The sequence below is a fragment of the Magallana gigas genome, chromosome 9, assembly GCF_963853765.1.
Source record: "Magallana gigas chromosome 9, xbMagGiga1.1, whole genome shotgun sequence".
NCBI classification, from domain to species: domain Eukaryota; kingdom Metazoa; phylum Mollusca; class Bivalvia; order Ostreida; family Ostreidae; genus Magallana; species Magallana gigas.
In genome coordinates, this window is record NC_088861.1 from 6355173 (window position 1) to 6378865 (window position 23693).

General features: G+C 33.5%; 2 protein-coding genes across 3 annotated transcripts; one reads left to right on the forward strand and one right to left on the reverse strand.

The window, feature by feature from the left end:
• Positions 1 to 582: 582 nt before the first annotated feature.
• LOC105331883 (serine/threonine-protein phosphatase 6 regulatory ankyrin repeat subunit A) lies at positions 583 to 5149 on the reverse strand. 2 transcript variants are annotated; one of them, XM_066071707.1, is made up of 4 exons: positions 5029 to 5149; positions 4135 to 4725; positions 2464 to 2773; positions 583 to 1424 (listed from the first exon to the last, which is right to left on the reverse strand). In XM_066071707.1, exons 2-4 carry the CDS (start codon positions 4687 to 4689, stop codon positions 976 to 978), a joined length of 1314 nt encoding a protein of 437 aa, XP_065927779.1. In that variant the 5' UTR covers positions 4690 to 4725; positions 5029 to 5149; the 3' UTR covers positions 583 to 975. The 2 variants fall into 2 exon arrangements, with proteins under 2 accessions (XP_065927779.1, XP_034334556.2); XM_034478665.2 differs by having other exon boundaries at positions 4900 to 5059.
• A 6243-nt stretch (positions 5150 to 11392) lies between these two features.
• Positions 11393 to 16165, forward strand: LOC105331882 (myosin-9). The gene is made up of 3 exons (XM_011434253.4): positions 11393 to 12133; positions 13769 to 13897; positions 15000 to 16165. Exons 1-3 carry the CDS (start codon positions 11425 to 11427, stop codon positions 15407 to 15409), a joined length of 1248 nt encoding a protein of 415 aa, XP_011432555.3. The 5' UTR covers positions 11393 to 11424; the 3' UTR covers positions 15410 to 16165.
• Positions 16166 to 23693: the final 7528 nt, after the last annotated feature.

The following is a 23693-nucleotide window of genomic DNA, read 5'->3' on the forward strand; positions in this document are numbered from 1 at the left end:
TGGTTGGGACATCATTGGTTAATACAAAACGTAAATAAATAAAATGGAAAAATTTGATGCAATTTTAGTTTTGATCGAAAAAATTTATTATCCAGGAACGCGGTTTGACTAATTTACAGAGCGGCGGAAAGTGTAGGGCGAGATACGTTGGATACTACAACTTTGATTTAAAAAAATGCAAATAAATATGCATATACTAGCTTCCTTTTTAAATTTTATACATTTTAATACCACGACAGATTGTCAGTTAACTATATACATGTACGTTAATTTGTAAACAAGGAACAGATCGTGTGATTAAACGTGGAAGTTAAATGTCGGATTGGAGCACCCTTCTTAAATTTTTTTTCGAAACAGTCTTTTATCTGAACTTCACATTTTGGACAGGGATAAAACATTAATGAAATTTGACCTAAAGAACAAAAGTTAGACATATGACGTGCTAAATACCCACTCACTGGTTTAAAAAAATTATCATTTTCCACTCAGCTGCAACAAAAAGAATTAAGGCCATGTTGATGTATGTATCATCCAATTCAGTTTGAATTTTTCATCCCTTTACTAAATATCCAGCTATGCAGTTTGTTTTATTTTTATTTCAATCATAAAAAATAGGTTAGGAATACAATAAAGGACAAAATCGGACACAATATATACGGGAAAAATATATGATTCAACATTATAGCATTATGTCATTCATTCGTGTTGATCCCCGCGCTTGCGCGGGTCATCATCTAATATAATTATAAATGAAGGTTTAAAAAAATAAAGAATCAAATAAACACTATCCGCAAATGATATTGTTATCACACTGATTGTGTAATGAAAGAATTTATATATTCTAATACATGTAACACAATGTAGTGCGTTTGAGGAGTATTATTATAAAAGTTGCTTATAAGCTGTTAAAAAAATACATTTGTTAATTGATACATGCACATATGGATAATGGATCCTTGGGTTTCCAGAAAGTTGTCAAGAAATCTCTATCATGCTTATGTCACTCTTCAATGAATTTGGTAAAGACAAGCTTTGCACTTTTTTGGAAATATCAAATTTCAAGATATCTCGCACCCGAAGGACTACGAGTTTTTGAAGAGAAGGCGGCTTTCGTGCTGTTTCTTGTAAAAGGGCGAACATGGAAGGATCGTTTTTAAGAGCTGCAGGAATTGTATCCAAAAATACACTGTCCCTCAGGTATTCATGCTGCGACAAGTTATACCCATACTCAGTCAATAGATTTACAATGTCCCATTGCAGAAGATCAACAGCCATTTCAAAGGGATCACACAGTCTCTCTTCCTGTCTCTTGTGCCTGATCATTGCCTTGGCAGCAACACTGGCATTGTAACGTAACAATAGCTGTGTGGTCTGGAGATCTCTGTTCCCAATGGCCGCATGTAGAGGAGTTATTCCAGATATGACTGAAATAAAAGAATAAATAAATGCAAAAATATGGATATACAATGTATGATTGGGTCTGCTGTGTTCTCATGCTTTCGTGGCATTTTGTTTCGTCTAGACAAGTTGTTCATTGTGACGTTATTATATAAAAATGTGTCCCAAGCTATCCTCGATTCATATTTGGCTTAATTACTGGATATTTATAAATACTTCGGGTTTCAAATGTTGTCATTCAAAGGTATGAAAAAAATTCGAAGATTTCTTTGTTTAAATGTCCTCTCTAGCTTATCTGGTGTCAATACACAGCGAAAAAAATGAAGTCTAGGGGATTTTGTAATACATCAGACCCGGATGATAACATCGGAAAATAGTGCGAGGTATTCCAAGTGACTTCCCAATGGTGAAAATATGTCATTATTTCCCATCAGAAATCTCCTTAAGAAATCTGTTTTCGTTCCTGTGAATCTTTATGAGTGAAAAATGATTATGTGTCAATGAAGTTATCTTGGATAGTTTCCCTTTTATCTAGTCAATTGCTCTTTTTTAACAGGTATGTGTATTTTCATTAGTATCCATCGTTCAGGTGGGCTGCATAACTATATTGGGACAGACACTATAATAGTAGCTTAATCCATGTTGCATATTTGCTATAATGGCTAATTTAATGTCGTGTTATAATTAAGATTCCTATCATTCTAATGAACAATATTGTGCTATGGAATGCAACAATTGTTTTCAGTAAAATAACTCACACCTTCTGAAAAAATCTTTTTATAAACCCTATCTTTCCAATTTTTGTTAGCAAGACAACGCTCTTCTTTATCGTTGGCAAATCAGGCAAGTCAGTGCATTTCGAAGAACAGTCAAAAATTCATTAATACAAAAAGGGTAAATTCTACATAACAGTGTCCGGTCCGGGTGTATTAAAATCATAACTTCATCCATCACAAAGCCTTGAATTTTAAAACAAACTGATACTAAATGTCAGGAGTAGATGATATCAGGGTGGTTTTTTTTTTATTTTGATTTCAGAAAATAATCATCAATGAATTTAATTACATTTGATGTTTGGGTCGGCTCCGCATGCCAAAAAATATTCCACCAGTTTGGTAGATTTTAACAACGTTGCTACCATCAGTGGATTACTGTATTCACATTTGTTCAAATTCAACTCGGCTCCCATTTGTTGCAACAGAACAACGATTGTCATGACGTCATCCATGACGGCGGAATCCAGCATCCGGGGACGTATAGAAGAAGCCATGAGATTGGTGAGTGGAGTACTTCCGCCCTTGTCTAAACTATTAGCGTCTGCCCCAGCTACCAGCAAAAGGGATACCACTTCTGTGTGTCGATTTGCCACTGCATACTGAAATCAAGCGAAGCATGTGGTTTAATTGCCAGTATTAGTTTCTCCGATTTATTTTGTAATAGTAAGATAAATATTAAGTAACATTTACCAAGCCCCTTCTAATTCGCGTAAATTTTACTAAATATGATCTGACTTACAAAGGACATAACGCCCTTTTTCATTGGCTGATCAAAAGTTCTTAAAAAATCAGACACTATTGATATCTCTTTAAATTTGTTTACGATTCCCTTAGTTGTTAATCGAAATGTGACGTCGTTGTGAACGGTGAAAAATTCTTAACGACTTGAAGCATCACTTAATAGAGTATATTGCGACTTCTGATTGCATGAAAAACTGGCATATGTTCTTATGTAAGTTCGATCAGCTCTTAATTTTCAAATATTAATGTAATGATCGAAAATATCATTGAAAACACCCTCCATGAAGAAGGATAATTTTAATAGCCTTTACACAAACATTCTGACAAAACACATGTTAGATTTGCATCCGACACACCCATATTATTATTTAAAGCAAGACTGTTTAGAGGATATTTGTAAGAGGATAAAATATGACATTTTCTTTTTTATATTCTTAGTGTCAATTTCGGCAAAATTAATGATGGAATTTCCTATTTTACCCTAAATAAAATCATGAAATCTTGTAAAAGTGTATCAATGGACTCTTTATTTATTAATAAAAACTAATTCTAATTCTAAAGAATCCATGATAAATAAAACGAGAATCCGGTATGGTTTTCTATAAATACATATCTATTACTTATATATATATATATATAAGTTCTTTATAGAGTTTTATAAAGAACTTATAAGAAACCTACGAATAGGTGCTGCATCTGGAGGGAAGAGGGGTATTGAACCATTTTTAATGACAACAATATCTGTATTAAATGGTCAGTGATGATCAAATACAAAAAAGCTTAAAAATATATGATAGAATTGATCACGCCCCGCCTCATCGTAATCAAAGAATGATTCCTTATTTCTGATATATTTGTATATCATTCGGCGACCGTATGATTAAATATTAAAAAAGTCATTGATAAGCTACTAGTATACGTTACAAAATCGATCTGTAGTGCTATCACAAAGACACCAGAAAATGTTAATATGAATTTGCAAACACGGTCCCCGTAACTCCCCTTTTTACATTTACACATGTTACACACAAAGGAAGATAACCACGAATAACTAGTCTTATAGTACTTTTCATGACATCTAATTATATATGATTAATGATGGAATCCATGGAATTGACAAAGCAAGGGCAGTTAATACATCACAAGGTTCTGCGAAAAAAAAATAGATTTCTAACTGTTTGAAATGATTCTTGATTAGAATGAGAGGTCTGCTTTCTACCTGAAGTGCAGTTTTGTAATCCAGGACGTCCATTAAATCCACCAGGGCGCCTTTCTCCAGGAGAATACGGACCATTTCCTCCCTGTTGGACAACTTTCGAGTGGTGCAGGCAAACATAAGAGGAGTAATCCCATGCATTGTACTCAGGTTGATATCGGCGCCCCTGTTTATTAGCAGATTAAAGATATCAACATTGTCAGACTCTATTGCAAAATGGAGTGGTGGTTTGTCGAACTTGTCCGTTAGGTTAACAGCTCGCGGACATTCCGATAGCAAGTATTCTACGATATCAAAGTGCTGAGAAATAATGCTGTGGACAAGCGGGGTCATCGCCCAGGCATCACGTGATTTGATATTCGCACCTGCTTCTACCAGCACCCGTGTGGCTTCTAAATATCCTTTTCCACAACACAGATGCAGGATTGTAAACGACAAGGCGGGGCTGTCGTTGTAGTTCTCGTTTGGATCCGCTCCTTCGAGAAGCAAAGAACGCAGTTTCGTAACGTCATTCTTATCCACCGCGTGATACAGGGCTGCAGGTATATCATCTGCCATCGCTTAGCGTGTTTCGTAACACAGATCAATGTACAACTGTAAATGAAAGCATATTTGTAAACAATGGTCAATCTAAATATACGTCAAAATGTAAAAACACGAAAAGAAAAATAAATCGATATATCATTTTCCTTTTTTTTTTTAATTATAGTTAACTTTCACTTATGAAAGAACAAAAATAAAATTTTATCAATGTTATCTTTAACTTACTTGAATTATGACGGTTATTAGAGCATCGTCATCATGCTAGAACACTTTATATGCCGCGCATCGTTTCGGGGCTAACACACGACATTTGAAAGATGTATAACATAAATCAGTGGCTTCTACATATCTGACCTCCTCTAAGAGCATAAGTACTCCGAGAACAAACACAAGACGTAGATATACCGACACTGTGAGTCTGGGGAATCTATTTATATCTACTTCTTGTTTCTGTTTCTGTTTACGCAGTCAACATCTGTAAGCATCTCTCCAGCCATTGCCATATGTTTATTCCAGATAGTTCTTATATTGAATTCTGCAAATAAGAAATATTTAATATTAAAATCGAGTTAATAGAAATTGTTTATTTAAATCAAATCCATTCAAAGGGGAAATATCTTTTTAACAATCTTACAAATACTTACATGTACCCCCCCCCCCCCCCATTCCTCTAAATTTTAAAATAATTGTTATTTTATGTGCTAAATATGTCTGGAGAAAACTCCGGGAAATATTTTAATAAAGGGAAATGCATGATTAGTTATAAAAACGTTCAGAAGTATTTCATTTATCATAATTATGTTCATTGGGGGGATGAGTCCACACGCGCAAAATAAATTAGACGATAAGAAAAATTAATCTTCAAAATCTTTAACGGGGAGGTGGGTAGAGTTTGGGGGGGGGGGGTTATAGAGTATTTTATTATTTTTTTTATTTTGATTTTTGGTTGATTTTAACAATAACTATTCGTGCTCAAAAAGGGGGGCCTAGCAATCACTGTTGATAAGTGCCTACATCCCTTTCAAAGTGATTTAGTAGTTGTATTAAGAAAAAGAATATCTAGACAAAGGAAGTCGAAAATTTATGTAAAATAGCGATTTTCTATAATACATACATTCGTGTTCAATGAATCTTTGATTTTTTGAGCATCAGATTTATGTAGATATAGGGAAACTCGTGGTCTCAAGGATATGAACATCCGTGGCCAATGAGTAATTAAATAAAATATGGTTTTGAGTGGTTAAAGCTGACATGAATTCATAAATACGCATTATTTTCCTTTTAACCCCGACTATCGCCATATAAGTTGTCGATTTCTATTGTTCTGCTCATCGCTACACACCCTCTATATAAGGCCGAGCACTATTCATGCTTCACTGCATTCTGGTATTTCATTAACCCGAACACGTTACCTTGGACGGAAAGACGTGTAAAAACACGTTTTGAACAAAAATAATATGACAACCACTGCACTGGCAAATATATCCAATAAACGACGAAACAAGACATACTGAAATTCAGACACAGATACTTTAAAAATTCCTCGATAATCGTAGACAGTTTTCCTGTGTATGGTATAAAATCGCACATGCGCAAACCACACACTGTGGCAGATCGAGCAATGTCAGTGATTGCATGGATTTTAGAAACGGGGTGGGTTTTTTTTGTAGGAACAGATGGGAATGACGTTACGTTGTTACTTTCTTTGATTTACTATCATATAGCTAGTGTATTGGATGTAGTGCCAAAAAGTTTTCAAAAAGATGAAGACGTTATGCACTCTGTATGAACGACACACGTGTTTGATGAGCATGCGAAGTAAGGCAGCATTGTCTGTGCAAAATAATAAGGATTAACTTGGAAATTCTTTAAGATCAAACGACACGTTCCTCGGGTATCTTTTTTTATCTCCTCGTAATAAAGAGTTCAAATAAAATTATTATTATTTACAATATATTTTTAAATGATAAACCTGTTTTATATATATATATATATATGCCTAGATGGCCGAGTGGTTAGGGCGGTGACCCCTTAATACTAGGGACGTAGGTTCCAGAGGTCGCGAGTTCGTTCTCCATCTACGGCCGAGATGGATCTCCATTATAGTAAATTTCCCTTTGCTGTATATTTCTCTATTTTTATATCAACAATTCAAGTCTATTTTCAAAAAGATTATAGAGGAAATTGCATATTCTAGTATTTTGCAAAAACGCCTGGTAAGGTAAATTTTTTAAAGAAAGCTTGTCAAAGTAGTAGGAAGCAATAACAAATTCCTAAAAAAACTTGTATGAAATTGAGGATCGTGTCGTCTGACCTTAAAAAAATAAATATATTTTGTATTTCATTGATTGTTGTTTCCTTTATTCTTTGAACAAAAATTTGAGTCCGTGCAACCTGAATGCCTCGATCGGAAAGCAACCGATCGTAACTTTCTCAACCGGTATATATACCCTAATGGCAATAGAGGAGCGATCGAAACTAATATGGCGACCAAATGCTTTTATGAACTCATGTCAGCTTTAATCATGTTGATAAACTCAACACTTAAATACCGAAATTGGTATTCTACAAAAAATCTATGAAGCCACAATACAGTAAAATTAAGTTTGACGACAAATGAAAATATATAGTTGTTCAATAGTAAGATGTGGCACTCTTTAAAATATTTTAAACAAATCAACTAACCTAATTTATTAAATTAACAAATTATGCTTTATTAATTTATTGCCTTATAATTTAAGTTGTGCTGACCCATTAATCTTAAATTGACCAGAGATATCTAGTTGGGTGGATATCGATATTATGACTCTGTGCACGTGTGTACTTGTCTGCATGCAAATAAAACCACTTTAACAGGAGCTTGGACTTTGGGTAGTTGTGTCAAACAGCAATGTGACGTATGCCTGTCTATTTCAATGCTGGCCACTCAGCCATGGCTCTTTGAAATCAACAAGGTTTGTCTGGCTTCGAATTCTGAGCTAAGACTACGCAATCTATGTATATTTCACCTGCAACCGGCGTCATTTTTAAGTTGTTTTGACGTACAAAAAAGATGGTTACATCCTACCGAAAATCCTTCTTGTTAAAATGGTTCTACATGATTAACATTGTAGATTTGTGAAAAGTTATATGTAATATTTCATCAGAGAGAAATCTAAATGCATTAGACCCCCGTGATTCAGATGATATAAAGCTCAATTATAATATGCTCGACTTCTTAAACAGTAAATCTTGTAGACAGTTCATGTCTGTTATCATATAAATATCACATTTAATAGACACGAGCTTGGAAGATTAAAGTATATTTATTTTGACAAGTCGTGAAATTAAAAGACACGACACTATATCTTAGCGGAAACCGCTTATCTCAAAAGATGTAATAAATAAGAAAATGAATAGCTTGATAATAGCTTGATAGTAGATGTATGATATTCTTTTAAAATGGTTTTAAAAAAGTGATAAATCAAAGTGTCCGATGGTTCTCTCTGTATATGTTGATCATCCACAGTATAAAGTTGGCACGAAACTTGAATGTTACGAGCTGAGTATCCTACGCCAAATGATCGACCAAAAGACCGATATTCGCCTCGCTTTGGTAAAAAAACGTCCATGCTTTGGTTTGTGACGTCAATCTCATCAAGAGGAGTCTTGCTGTGAGTGAAACAACAATCGTAGAACTACCTCACATGGTAAATGGCATCAAATGTTCAGTTAGAAACTCTTTTACAGGAAATAGGAAAGTAAAAAATGATAGTATTATCAGTAAGACCAAGATGGTTGCGCACGATTTGAAATTACGCACAGTAAATCACAGCGTTAGTACATTATATAAACGCTTAAGTGTCATTCAGAGAGATTCAGAGGAAAAAAAGACAGGAACTTATTAACAAAACGAACAGTGTTTTTGATGATGTCAAAACAGAAGTACGGTATATGTCTTTAACTATGTTGGATTTAAAGGATCGCTTGGGGACAGAAATTGTGCCGAGAAATAAAAGATACGAAGAAATGGAACGGCATTTTAATTCATCACAAGAAGATTTGAAATCTGAAAATTTGCAAACTAATCAAGAGTGTATTTCCTTAAAGACGATTGTTCAAAATCTAACCGACTTTCGTATGGATATGCACTAATAGATTGAGAATTTACCAACTGTTTACCGCTCCCAGTCTTTCATCTTTCAAATGAATTCGATCTATATGATTCCTATTTATTGAATACACTAAGCATTAAGGATTACGTTTACTCAGGGGCGAAAAAAAATTCACTAATAGGAAGGAAAAACTACTTATTGTACATTGTATCCCCACTATTGTGGTGCTATTTTTCACTTTCAAATAACTAGGTCAATGACCTACTTTTTATGCCAGTGACCTCTGAAAGTTTATTGAAATTTTTTTCAAAAGTCAAAATTGTACACCCTTTCCAAGGTTTTCTTTATTTTGTAATTATTAGAAATAATAAAACAATTTGTATGTTAGTAAATGATGAAATACGACTAGCTTTACTAATTTTATATTTAAATATATCATTTTAAGCATACATTTTAAGTTTAATTTAGTCCGAATTTCCTCTATCATTTTTCAAAATTGTATCCATTTTTGATCGAGCTTTAAAATCAAAGTACTGAAGTACTGACGGGAGTTGATTTTATCGATTATCATTTATTTCTTGCGTGGCAATGTGTTTCTAGTCTGTATTTCAATTACGCACTTTTTTATAATAGAATTAAGAGAAAACCCATATGAATCATGTTGTGTAATATTTTAAGATATCAAACTATGTATTAGTAATCGAAACAATTCTAAAAATTGTATGGATCCAAGCACTATTGATATTGAACTCCAGTCTCGTTCAGCCAGACGCTCAGCTGTCTCCGTTAATCTCCGACAAGCAAGAGAGTCTCTCTGTTTGTCGGAGATTTACGGACACAGTCGAGCGTCTGGTTGAACGAGACTATATTAAACTTTGGCGTAGAAATACATGAGACTACATACGTAAATATCGTAAATATCTAAATTGTTCGTATTATATAAAATCTTACTATTTTCAAAGTGTTTATAGATAAGTTTCCTTGAAAAACAATGTTTCAGCATACATTACATCGAATTTTTATATTATATTCAAGAACTTAGACTTGTCAGCGGTGATGATTTGTGCTTAGGTCAAAACACTGTTTCACTTTCGGTTTGCCAGAGTGACTGCATAGGAGAGTTGATTAAAATCAACTCCCAAAAACTTACCAATAGGAGCCCCAAACCATTTATTGCTTAAACTGTTTTTATTTTCTGTATTCTGTCGGCATTAACATTCTATTAGGTCAATGATCAAATTTTCGAGATATTTTATCTTGAATTGATTTAATGTATTTTTAAGATTTTTCCAATCGCGTGCCAGCCAGTGATATAAAATTATATACAAGTTAACTTACTTACTTACTTAGGCCTCTTCATGCCAGGTGGCACAAAAGGCAGCCACACAGTCTCTCCACCCAGTCCGATTCTTTGCTTTTGCCACCACTGTTTTCCATGTTAGCTCTATCTTTTTCAGCTCACTCTCTGCTGTTCTTCGCCATGTTGTTTTAGGCCTACCCCTTTTCCTTTTCCCATCAGCTGTCCAGAAGATGCTTTCTCTGGTTATGTCGTGCTGGTCTTTTCTGAGCACATGGCCGATCCATCTCCACTTCCTTCTAGCGATTTCCACGGCTATGTCTATATACAAGTTAATACAACCATAAAATATGAAAAGTGATATGAAAAATCACATAGCAACTTAACTTTTGCAACTACACTGCAACAGAAAGTTTTTAAGAGAAAATAAGAAATTAAAATGAAAAAATCCTCTGTTTCGATATTAATTTACTTTTGTCGAAGCACATCTTCCTCAAATAAACAAAACATTGATATCAACATCGATATTTGTTAATAACATTGTTATTTTGTGTTTTTAAAACAACTTTGTACGTCAGGTAATGAACTTTGTAAAAACATTGTTTGAAATTTCAAACCCTGAGTAAACGTAATCCTTAAAACGTTCTTCCAACTTGTCAATATCAATGTCTACAGAGGCTACCATTTGTGCACCAGTTACGTATATAGTGCGGCATCTTTCATTATTTGGCTGATTTAGAAATAGGATGGGAGATCACGTGACGAAAAAAATCCCGACTTTTGATGGCACGATATGCCAAGGGTTTGTGAGAGGCGGTGCGGATCAGAAAACCTTGGCTGACGAATATGCCTTCGCTTTGATCAAGAACGTCCATGCACTGGTGGTTGACGTCAATCTTCTTAAAAAGGGTCTCGCTGTGAGCGAAACAACAATTGTAAGACTACAACAGACGATACAAGAACACAATTTGAACATAACTGAAGCTTAAAAAAACTAATGCCTAGCTCTTTTGATTAATGAATAATGACATTTTTATCGACATGATGCATATTCAAAATACATGTTTTAATAGGAACATATCTTATATTTTAGTAAATTATTCAAGAGAAAATATTCACATAAGCGTGAAGGAATGCACGGGGCGTTTGTTTTGAGGTATTGTGTAAAGATTAAGAGAACCTGTTTTCAGATGATAACATATTTGAGGCGTATGAAGCAATACATTTTTGAAACTATCTCGAGTGATACTTTAAGTACCATTCTTCATTTAACCGCAGCTATTTGTATGCACGTGCTCTTCCATTATAAATATTCAAATTTTAGTCTAGTTTGCACATACATACTTTTGCAATTCTGCAATGAGGTTGGTTTGTATGCTAGGGATAATTTTAAGCTTGGTTAGGGTGGAGGCAGTGTCTTCATTCTTAACAGATGGCGAAAACAAAACTTCAACATCAATGGAAAGCAAAAACAAGGAATTCGACGATTTGAGCATCCTTCGACAGATGATTAACCAAGAAACAGTTATTCGTCTTGCTTTGGTTAAGAATTTCCACGCACTGGTTAATGACGTCACCGTTTTGAAACAAAGTCTTGCGACAAGTGAATGGAAAATATCAAAACTACAGCGGACGGTAGCGTCTCTTCAACAGGAAAACGGAGAACTAAAGAAGAGTAGCAGTAGCAGTGATTCCAGAATTATGGAGCTTGAAACGAAATTACAAACAGTAAATGAGAACGTTAGTTCATTGAGTGACCATTTATACATCATTCAGAAAGATTCAGAGGAAAAAAGACAGTTTTATTTTAACAAAACGAATAGTGTTCTTAATGATGTCAAAATAGAAGTGCGGTATTTGTCAGTTACTTTATTGGATTTCAAAGAAAAAACAGAGACCGAAAATGAGTCAAGAGATAAAAAGTATGAAGAACTTGAACGTCATTTCAATTCATCAATTACAGATTTATATGTTGAAAATTCTATAATTAAACAAGATGTCACTAGCCAAACTGCTCTTATTCATGGATTGGAGGATTCTCAATCGAAAACAAAGAGGGCATTTTCAGGTAATAAAATGCATGTGTATATATTTTTTTACTTGAAAGTTGATAACAGGCTATAATGGAAGGTAATGGTGACGTTATGGTTGTTCATATGGATACTTATCTAAATAAATTCAAGATAAATTCAAGACGCCTGTCTTGCATAGTAATCGTTATATTCATAGTTGTTTTGCCTTTTCTTCCAACAAAATTGTATTAAAATATTATATGTTTTCAACTTATAAATTCAAATTCCTAATATATAATATACATAATATTATTCGGCATTTTTGGAGGTTAGCAAGTCAGTAAAAGACTGTTTGTGGCTTCATCCGGATGATCGATGTCATTTTTGGGCTTTTTGTATCGTCGGATACCTACGGGTGATCGCGGACGCCTTTTACTTATTTATACCCGATGATAAGTAAAAGATGCGATCATCCGGATATCCGACGATTGGCTTTTTGAGGAGCAAGTTTTGTCGTGTTTTTTTTAAAGTAGCCCCTAAAATAATTGTTTCTGAGAAATCAAAAGATCTAAGTTATAGTTTGAAAACAACCAAACTTAAAATGGAAGATTTATGAGTATGCAAGTTATAGCTAGAAGAAACTGTGAACAAAGTGTTTCGTGCGGTTATTCATTTATCTATACTACTATATTAAAATAATAGACTCGATATTTTGAGCTTTGATACCGATAAATCGGAAGAATAATGTCTTTTGTTTGATATATTTTAAACATCAATGGTACTTGAAGATTACCAAATCGTTTTTATTTTTTCTCAATCAAGCTTCGTTAATAAATAATCAACGAAAATTCTTCAAAAAATTCCGGAAATCATTTGAATTTTTTGGATTTTACAATCTTGCGCATACATTGACACAAAATCACGGGAGGCTTTTTTTACAGTATGTTTCCACAACATCACATTTCCATGAATAAACTTGGAAACGATAAAACAAATGTGTGCTAATTTTCATTGGAATTTCTTTTCTGTTCATCAAAGAAAATACGGAAGATAACTCGAAGACAGTGCATGAACTATAAAAAATCCCGAGAATTCCGAATGTCAACATGGTGTGTAAAAAACGTTGAAATATGTTGAATTCTGCAATTATAGAATTAAACTTTTCGACGAAAGGTATTTACAGTTTCAAAATGGTTTGTTTTGAACAATTTGACTGTTATTTTCAATGCAACTTAATTTTCTCCAAAATCGTTTTGGGGCGATTCTGCAATGTTCTGCTACATTACGGGTATATGCCAGGCGTTTTAACTGTGATGAAGGCATTTCCCCAGATACAGGCTATTCCAACTCAGCAGAGTGTAGTGAAATTAATAGTATTATTGTAGGCTTGAAGTTTGGTTATGCAAATGTCAACAATATAACAATATTTTGTAAATGCCCGACATCATATGCAATGTCAACCCGTGCACGCAAGGGTCAAAGTCTAGTATATGTTAATGTATTTTGGCGGAATTGTAAGTTCATAGACAACTGATATGACTTTATAGTAATTAACTTATCATCAATAGGGTTTTGCTATTAACTTTTGTCATTTAATACACGTAAGAGTATACATATTTCTAACAAAAATATGTTTGTATTGATATAAGTCAATACAGTAACTGTTAATATTTGTTTGGTTTTTTATTTAGAAAACCTTAATAGAACAACATCAAATTTTGAAACAAAGTTCCAAACCTTCAAAAATGAGCAGCTTAAACTGTCATCTGCTGTGGCTTCTTTAGAGTTGGCCAACATGAACATGTCCAAATCAAACTGTGGTAAGATTAATTTTATGACTGTAAATTTTGTTCTGCAACAAATGTTTTGAATTCTATTGTATGCATTATGATAATATTTAGACCTTTGAGCACCTTGCAGTCTGAGTTCCAGATCTTTAGAATTGTGTTTGAAATTAACACATTTTAAGTAAAATGTTCAATACATAACAGTAATTACGTTAACGAATCTCCGATTACTTCTACTTATTTTCGTACTGGTGAACGTTGAAAATATGAAACAATTCAAAATGTGTAAAAACGTATCGATAATATTCACGAAGGGAAACATTTCACGAAACAATTTCAAACAAAACACAAAAAAGTCAACGATTTCAATTGAAAAAACTTTCATTTAAAGGTTTTAACAGACTTAACAAAAACAATATTTAGTACGGTTTTATTTTGATCATAACTGTTGAGCATTAGTACGTCTTCTAGAGTCTTTTTTAATTCAATGCTTTAGAATTTAGTATGAAATACCATACGATGTCTGTTCGGATATAATGAAGATATTTTTGTTATAATATTTCTTTTTTCTGATATGACAAACTTACAGAAGAATGCGTGGAATGAATTGGGACAATTGCATATTAAGGTTTTTTAACATTTTGTAAGTGAAACAAGGAAACCACCATCCTAATTTTCTCCCATTTCCCTAAAATTTTTTGTTGACGTTTTATTATACAGATGTAGTACACAATCAAAATCCAAAATAAGAATAACTACCTGCATTAAAAGTCCCTTACATTAAGATGCATAAAAATAGCGGTTGATCGATTTTCTAACTGTAATTCTAGCATTAATATTCATCAGAAAAAAATAAGAATTTCATGTAACATAGATCCCTTTCCACTATACTGTGTAAAGTAATTAATGAAATGCATATATCGCCCTTAAGATTTTTCCTGTTCTTTCCTGACTTCTGAATATATGATATATGAAAAAAAAGAAATGAGCAAAAAAATCAAAACAAATGGACATTGAAACTTGTAATATGTACCCACTCGATCACTAAATGATAATCAGTGTGTCTATTACGCTGAATTTATGAGTTATACAGTTGCATTACAATTGCATTAATTAATTCATTATTGTATTGTAGAAAACAGTCGCAACCATGCATTTTCTGCAGGTATATCATCAGGTAAGTCTGTTTGGACAGGAGACACCCTAGTGTTCCCCGTAATAATCTACAGTGAAGGAACAGGCTACAACCCCAGTACTGGTATCTTTACAGCGCCGACAGCGGGGACATATGTGTTCTATATCTCTGTTCAGTCCGCTATGCATAAATACATCTATTTTGACATAGTTTTGAATGGATCGGCTAAGGTCAGGGCTTTAGCCTGGTACAACAGTGGGAGCAGCATTGCCATTCACCAGACCGGAACCAACCTGGTCATCTTACATCTACAGACCGGGGACATTGTGTGGGTGAAACGAGGCGGTGGTACCGGTTACCACAGTGATAGTGCTCACATAATGACGTTTTCTGGATTTAAAATTTACTAATTAAAGTGTTTTGTATGGCAACGTACATGTCTTTTTTAAAGACCGTTTCAAAAAATTACTTTATTGTTTCAATATCATATAATTGATGTTATCAAATGATCCAGTAAGGTCAGGGCCATGGCTACTTTCGGTAGTGGGGACAGCATTTACATTCACCAGACCGGAACCAACCTGGTTAACTTACATCTACAGACCGGGAGCAGTGTGTTGGTCAAACGAGGTGATGGTACCGGTTACTACAGTGATGCTCATCACATAACAATGTTTTCTGGATTTAAACTTTACTAGTACCTGATCACTACTTTACGTTAATGTATCAGGGCTTTTTTTTCTTATTTCGAATCCCTGTATTAGATACATTAACTGTTAGAATTTAAAAAAAAATAATTATTTTTTGTTATATTTGTGTTGTTTTTTTTTAAATGTATTCATTTCAATACAGTAAAAATGGTCACAAATACAATTCGCAGGGTAAGGTGAATTTATATATATTTGCCATTTTGTCACCTTTCAGGAATTTTGGTTAACGTTCAAAGTGGTTAAATTAATTATAATATGTTTATCTTTTCTTAAAAATCAAATTCCATGCATAAAAAAATAAAACGTGTATTACCCACACTCTTTTTTCACATTAGTCGATTATTTTCTTTACGTAGCAATAGTAATTACCAAATAATCAGCTATTAAGGCGTCAACTAATTCATACCTACTTTTTGTACTTGGGTGACCTCCTTATCTCCTCTAATTAACAAATGACAACAATCTGCTCAACAAGTTTATATAGGGAAACCATTTGTAAGCGTTAATGTGAAATTTAACACCAGTTAACTTGAGTTTAAGAGGTTTGTTATTATACATCTTTTTGATAATGATAACAATTATATAAGTTGCATTCGGTCATGAATTGAAACTTCTATCATACAATCATTATAATATTTGAACAAAAGAAGGAAAATGAAAAATTTATCATGAAGTTCCGATTATCTATGAGTTAAAACCTGGGATGGATTGTAGATTCATGTAAATGGGTCAATGACATTCATCTAGTACATGTATGTATAGAAACACGAAAATTAGGTATAAATCGGGCTCAGTGTCTCCCCTGCGAATGTAATTGTTATTTTAATTTAGACAACGTGGTTTTATTTGACCCTTTTAGTTTCGCTTCATCAAAAGGTGGATAAAATAATTTCTAGAAACATATGTGACAATAGAAAATATAGTTTTTTTCTGTTTTTGCAGCAATTAACATGCTTAGTAAAGATTCATCCTACGGATTAATTTTCGACCGAGCCTGACTTGGTAATAGCATCAGTTTTGAAACAGACTATGCTATTTTATGCAGAAAGTTAGTTGAAAATGCCTTGTTATCCTAAATTTTTAATCAAAACAAACACCAATTCTATATCTAATAACCATGATATTGGACATCAAAGGCATCAAACATAGCTATGATTTTATCAAGCAACCCAAAGTTTATATTTTCAACCACGTATAAATTGGTTTAACACGAACATCAACTCTTTGGATATCATCGTTTAGTTTAGATAACCGCTAGATAATGAAATAAAACAGACATATTTCTTAACAGGTTTTTAATGTTTTAACATAAATAAAAGTAGGATATGACATGAAAAAAAAAAGTCCAGGACTTACGTATTTTAAGAATATTATCCGAACACTTATACTTCCGCTCGAAATTTCACAGGAACTGTGCAAATCTCGGGGAAGTCTCATGAAGTTTGATTCGAGCACCTCTGGATTTATTATATACTTAACAACGATAAAGCAATCATTCCGAACACATTCGCAGAGTGAGTGAGTCTCAAATTTTTTTTAGCTTTTTTATGATATAGTATATTAGCACATAAATATTGTTAAACTCTCTTAAATGTATAAATACAATTATTATCTTTGCAAAACTAATGTCTAAAATTTTAAAATACATAATTTACCGTTAAATTAATAATCTTGGACGACCCAAACAGAAAATTTTGTTAGCTCAGCCTTTGATGAACAGGGTAGCGCATCGATTGTATACACACACACACATACACACACATGTATATATATATATATATATATATATATATATATATATATATATATATATATATATATATATATATATATATATATATATATATATATATATATATATATATATTTGTGTGGTAGAAAACAAGGAACACATGTTGTCCCTTTATAATATTGAAAAAAAAATATTCTTGACCAGCAGTGTTAACACAGTAAAACACAATAATAATGGACTATATTTTGCTTTTTACTTTTAATTTTCAGAAAAATTTTAGTTAATATAATACCAGTTTAAATGATATGGTTGCGATTGTTTGCATTATATTAAAGGATAGATTTTTCATACACATGACTATTTATCAATATCATTGTGAAATGATGTGCTATAACGCCTCTAATGGCCCTGTATGTTTTCTTCTTTTAAAAAAAATAAAAATAAAACATCCCGTCATTTTTTTTACATTTTGTTTTCACACACACATCACTTAACTGACAGCTTTGAAAAATAACTTCCCAATTCCCTTAAAACGACAGCGCTGACCAGACATGCAGGATTAAATACGCCTCATCGCGTGTGGCCCGGGTACTCTTATAGACTAGCTATCTATGCACATTTCACGTGACTTTGAAATATTTGTTTCATTAGCCTTATGAGGGTTGTTCGGAAATTATTGAGACATTTTCTCTTATTCTTTTAGTAAAAAAGATAAACTCTTGAAATTTCACCAAAACGTAAATCAGGATAGAGTTTATCAATGTGAAAAGTTTCTTGTTCATGGCATGAATAAATCATTCCTAGTAAGCTGACCAACGTGCCTTCGTCCCGTAACCCGGCGCAACCGCAAACTTTTCGAAACGTCATTTTAACGCTTATTATTGATTCCGTGTTTTAAACATCTTACAAACGAACTGAAATAAGAATTATTCTTTATTTCTCATCTTTTGTTTTAATTTCAAGATGTCATCATTTACATTTTCTCTCATTCTTGTTTTTTTAGTGAAAAAATCGAGATATTTTTACCCGAAAGTCTTATTACTGTGAATGTCTCCTGCAGTCATTTTTTTTTTTTACATATTTTAGAACTGTTGACAACAGTTAGTGTGTCAAAAGTTGTTAATTAATCCCTTTGGCCTAATTCTAGTTAAATAATCAGTGAAAAAAAATATGATGAACTGAAGTTCTATACCTTGTCTTGTCATCGTATAGTTTTATTACGCAATTGCATGGCTTTAAAAGGTCTTCTTCTGAGATTTCCACCAGTTTAATGGTTTTCGTTGCGCCGCCTTGACGTCAAAAATCAAGGTAAAGTCGTTGTCAGATTTTTGTTGTTTCGTAAATATATGTGTACCATATCCGTATTTCAACTCGAACATCAGTGAAACTTACTCAACAGTTAGTCGCAAAGAATAGCAAAATGAACAGATTTAATTTGATTTCTTTTATCATTAACTGTAATTCTACGGACACTTATTAAGTAGATGTTTAAGTTGTTTAATCTCCGAGTTCATGGCTGCGCTGGGTACCCCGACCACTGACTTGTTTATCTACTGTCGTAAACAAAATATTAAATATTCTTTTAATATTACTTTGTTTTATTATTTGTTGGTGTTACTTCAGTGTCTATGCCAATTTTCACCAAAATTCGTCACTTAAAAAAGAAAACAATCGATTTGTCTCAATAATTTCCGAACAACCCTCGTATAGCAGGTTTTTTATGCATGTCAAAACACTTTTACTGATTATAGTAAAAAATGAGAGTAATCGTAAACATTAAAAAAAGTAAAACTAAACGAAACCATGCCATACTATGATCAAGGTTAACAGTACTTGGGGGAATATTTAAGTTTCTCAAAGGTGGTTCAACTTGTTGAATAATCATGTTAATAAATTAGATGCCGTAGATGTAGCTACATAGAACGATACGTCTCTGCAGGTATTGATAATGCGCGAGTGATAAACGATAGAGAAAAAGAACCATGCCATGTGTTTATGTATTCATTGAATCTCATAGTCGTTCAATATTTCTTCCACTACTCGACGATTCTTGCACTCAATGATTCTTTACTCATTATTTGACGTAACGGGCAGGTAGGTGAATAAAAAGTATAAATAACCACTATACGACTACACATCAATGTTGCTTGTGAACCCCAAACATTATCAATATTCATTAAACTCATGCATATTCATAATTATTGTGATTTTGGCGCAGGAACCAAAATTTACCAGAGAAATGATTTTTATAAATTCGTTTTATCCATAATTGATAATTTTCAAAATAGACCATTACTGCATATAGCATTATTTCTCACTCATGAAATAATTAACCTCTATCCGCTCGAAATTGAACCACCTGAGCCCTTCATCTTTGTACAGTAAAACATCACATAACACATAGGTATGTTGCACTCTGCCACTTTTGTGACTTTATTGTTAACCAAATTTGGTTTGAAATAATCAGGAAAATGACAATAGATGATTATATAACAATACTTAATAAGTTCATAAAATTAATCATAAAATTATGAATATTTAATTCTTTACCCATAATATTTTACAACTAAAATAATCCATAACTCCCATTACTGATGTAATCAATGATGTGATTGATTAGATAATTTATGAAAAACATAATCCTTGAGGTCTGAAAGCGCCATGTACTTGATTTATTCTATTTAAATCAAGTTCAGACCCCAAGGAAGCATGGGAGTACGAAGCTAAAGAAGAATTAGTAAGGCTCGCCTCCAATAGTCTTTGTATGTCACCTCTTAATTTGGAAAGGGCGGTAGTGGAGATATGTTGACTGGATTTCTGTCGGCCCAGGGTGCCAGTTGTAAAAACTGATTTACCTTTGAACGAGAAAGACAATCACATAGTAAATTTTCTTTTGAAGTCAAATGCTGAGCTTTAAAATAAATATTAAACTTCAAGCATATCAATACCAGTTTTCGCAAAAGAAACATGATGTGCTTATCTTTTGCTGTTTGTTTATTAATGACATGAACCAGTGCTTGATTGTCTGTGTTAAACAAAATGCACTTATTAGCCATATATTTTGACCAGACATCAACAGCCAAAACTATTGGGTATAATTCTAAAACTGCTATGTTCTGATTTCGCCAACTGTCATTCCATTCTCCTTTGAACCACTGACTACCAAAAACCGCAGCATACCCCACAGCTCCAGATGCATCTGTATATAACCTTAGTTCAGTTGAACTTAACCATATATCTGGTAAAAACATTGAAGAACCATTAAAATTACTCAAGAAATCATACCAGACACTTAAATCCTCCTTAACTTGTTTCGTCATCCTAATTCTATAATCCTGCTTTTTTACACCAATGGTCAGATCTATTAGCCTCCTTAAAAAGGCCCTGCCTGGCAACACTACATTACAAGCAAAATTCAATAAACCTATAATTGACTGCAGCTGCTTTAATGTTAATTTAGATTGTTCCATCGCAAACTGGATTTTGTTGACACACTTTACAATTTTTTCCTTTGGTAATCTGCATTCCATTTTTGTTGAATCCAATTCACAACCCAGGTAAGTTATAACTTGGTTAGGACCACATGTTTTTTCAAGTGAAATGGGAACCCCAATATCTGAACACATATTCAAGAAAGATTTCGGCTTGTAGACACATTGAGTTGGCGATATATCCACAATGATAAAGTCATCCAAAACATGTGATATACATGGTATACCAAGTTTATTTTGTGCTATCCATTGTAGGGCTGTTGAGAATCGCTCAAATATTTTACAAGATGAACTTAGACCAAACTGCAAACATGTATCAAAGTAATATTTACTCTTCCACTTGAACCCAAGAAACTGATACTGAGATTGGTGAATATTAATAATTCTAAATGCTGACTTAATGTCAGTTTTACAACAGAAAGCACCTTTTCCACACTTTTTTTTTAAATGAATAGCATCTGAAATAGATGAGTATTGAACAAATGACTCATCAGGTGGTATGCCATCATTAATTGATTGATTTTCTGGGTATGACAAATGATGAATCATTCTAAATTCACCTGGCTCTTTCTTTTCAACCAAACCCAGTGGTGAACACTGTAAATTGGAAAATGGTTTATTTTCAAAAGGTCCTTGAACTCTACCAGCCGAAATTTCTTTTTGTATTTTTTGATCAATAATTTCTGGTCTTGTAAGAGCCGAATTTAAATTTTTTGACTCTATTCCAGGACATTCTCCAACAAAGCCTAAATAACAACCCTTTGAAAAACCCTGAACTAGAAAATTAGTTTCATCTTCTTCATACCCTGATAACCAATGAGCAAGTCTATTTACCTTGATTGGTGTTGGGCCCTTGCTTGGATGTACCAAATGATTTTGATTGGTTATATTGTTTCCCTGTATTTGTACTACCTGTTTGGTTTTGATACCTCTGCATGATCCGAAAGGGCTGCTTGGCTTGCTTTGTACATTGAATAAAAGGGTGTGACCCGCCGCAGTTATAACATCTGTGTTGGAAGCGACAAGACAAGCCTGCTGAACAATTCTTACCTGAATGGTACTGGAAACAGACACCTCTTGGCATAGAGCTATATGACATATCTTTATGACTTTTGTTAGGTTTTGAAGATAGAGCTGTCGTCAGTCTGGCATTAACATATAACTCCATGTGTACATCACCCCATGAAACTTGTCCTTGGGCAACAAGCATCCTAAAATCGGTGTCGTGAGCTTTCCAATTGCCCTTCGCGTCTGCAATATCTCTGACTGATTCTAAATGTTTAGCTAATTTAGCTTGTTGTTCTGGGTATTTAATACAATAAATTGCAGCAAATATATTCCATGCTGTAAGCCAGTCATGCATGGATGTGAGAGTTACCTCGCTTTGGGAATCATTCTCTACCTGGTGGATCGTAAGCTTGCCTGGACTGTCACCATCTTCGACCTGAATAGATAACTTACCTTTCTTTTGTTTGTCTTTCGACAAAAGGCTTGCAAATTCTATATACTGGTTTGACCAAATTTTGATTTAGTTTGATCCCATACCCTTGCATCAATTGGTACTGCTGTACTAACAAAACCTGTCGGACACTTACCAGCGATTTTCTCATTGTGATCCACAACTACCGCTTCAACTGAGTGTTGAATAGCGTTGTCCAGATATCTAGATTCTCTTACCAACCCGTCATTATCATCGTTGTTAGATGCCCCTAGAGGGTTTATACTAATACTCCCCTGAGAATTTGAAGCACTGTTGCTGTTAATGTTGTTTATCAGCGTTATCAACTCGTCTCTAATTGTGGCCGTCACCCGCTGGGTCACCTGTGCTGTGATGGTTTCCAGTACATCGGGGGATAAAGCTGGCGACACCACTTCCAAGTTCATTGATGTCCTGCGTTTCTTTTGTTTTGAGACAGTTGATGGTTTTGCGCGAGCTTGGCTTGTTCTTTTTGGTGGCATACTTATTCTTGATGACGATAACTAAAATTACAAATTTCACTGATATTGGTTAGTAAACCATTGTCAACAACCGGTCTGTATAGAATCGGAAAATATATGATAAAACATGAAAATTCCGGAATACTTAATTTTTTTTTTTTTTTTAATTATTGTGTAGTTTATTGAATATTAAATGACAAACCTAAGGAAAGCATAAATGGAAAGTAGATTTAAAATTAAAATCCACTAACAACGCATGCATATAAAATTGTGGTAAATACATTGTATTGTAATAAAATAAACCTCTGGGAGTTAATTAAATATGTAAGGAAAACACAAATAAATTTGTGTTAAATACAAGTAAATTGTGTTTATTCCTAAGCAATGAGATCCGCCTCAGGGAGGCAAAATTTAAATTTGAAAAATCTCAGGAAAACACAAGTAAATTGTGTTGATTCCAGTGCAATGAGATCCGCCTCAGGGAGGCAAAATTAAGGTATCCGATGTACAATTGAGCCAGAGAGCTCGGGATTATCCGGGATAAGCTCGGTAGATTACGGAGCTTGAAATAATTTTTCAAAAAGTCGCACTATTTTTGATCTGACATAATAAACGATAAAGAATAAACAATTGATGCATAAAGTCAAGCAATATTTTTTTTCCTTAATTTTAAAACGAGTTTTTTTAACTTATCCCCCTTACGCTGATTGTGACGTTGTAGTAGCTTTACGTCATTTGCCGTTGTATGACGTCATTTTTTCCCGCGGCGCTCTTGCAATAACGTGAAGAAAAAAATCCTAATTTATAGAGTAAAAGTTGCAGT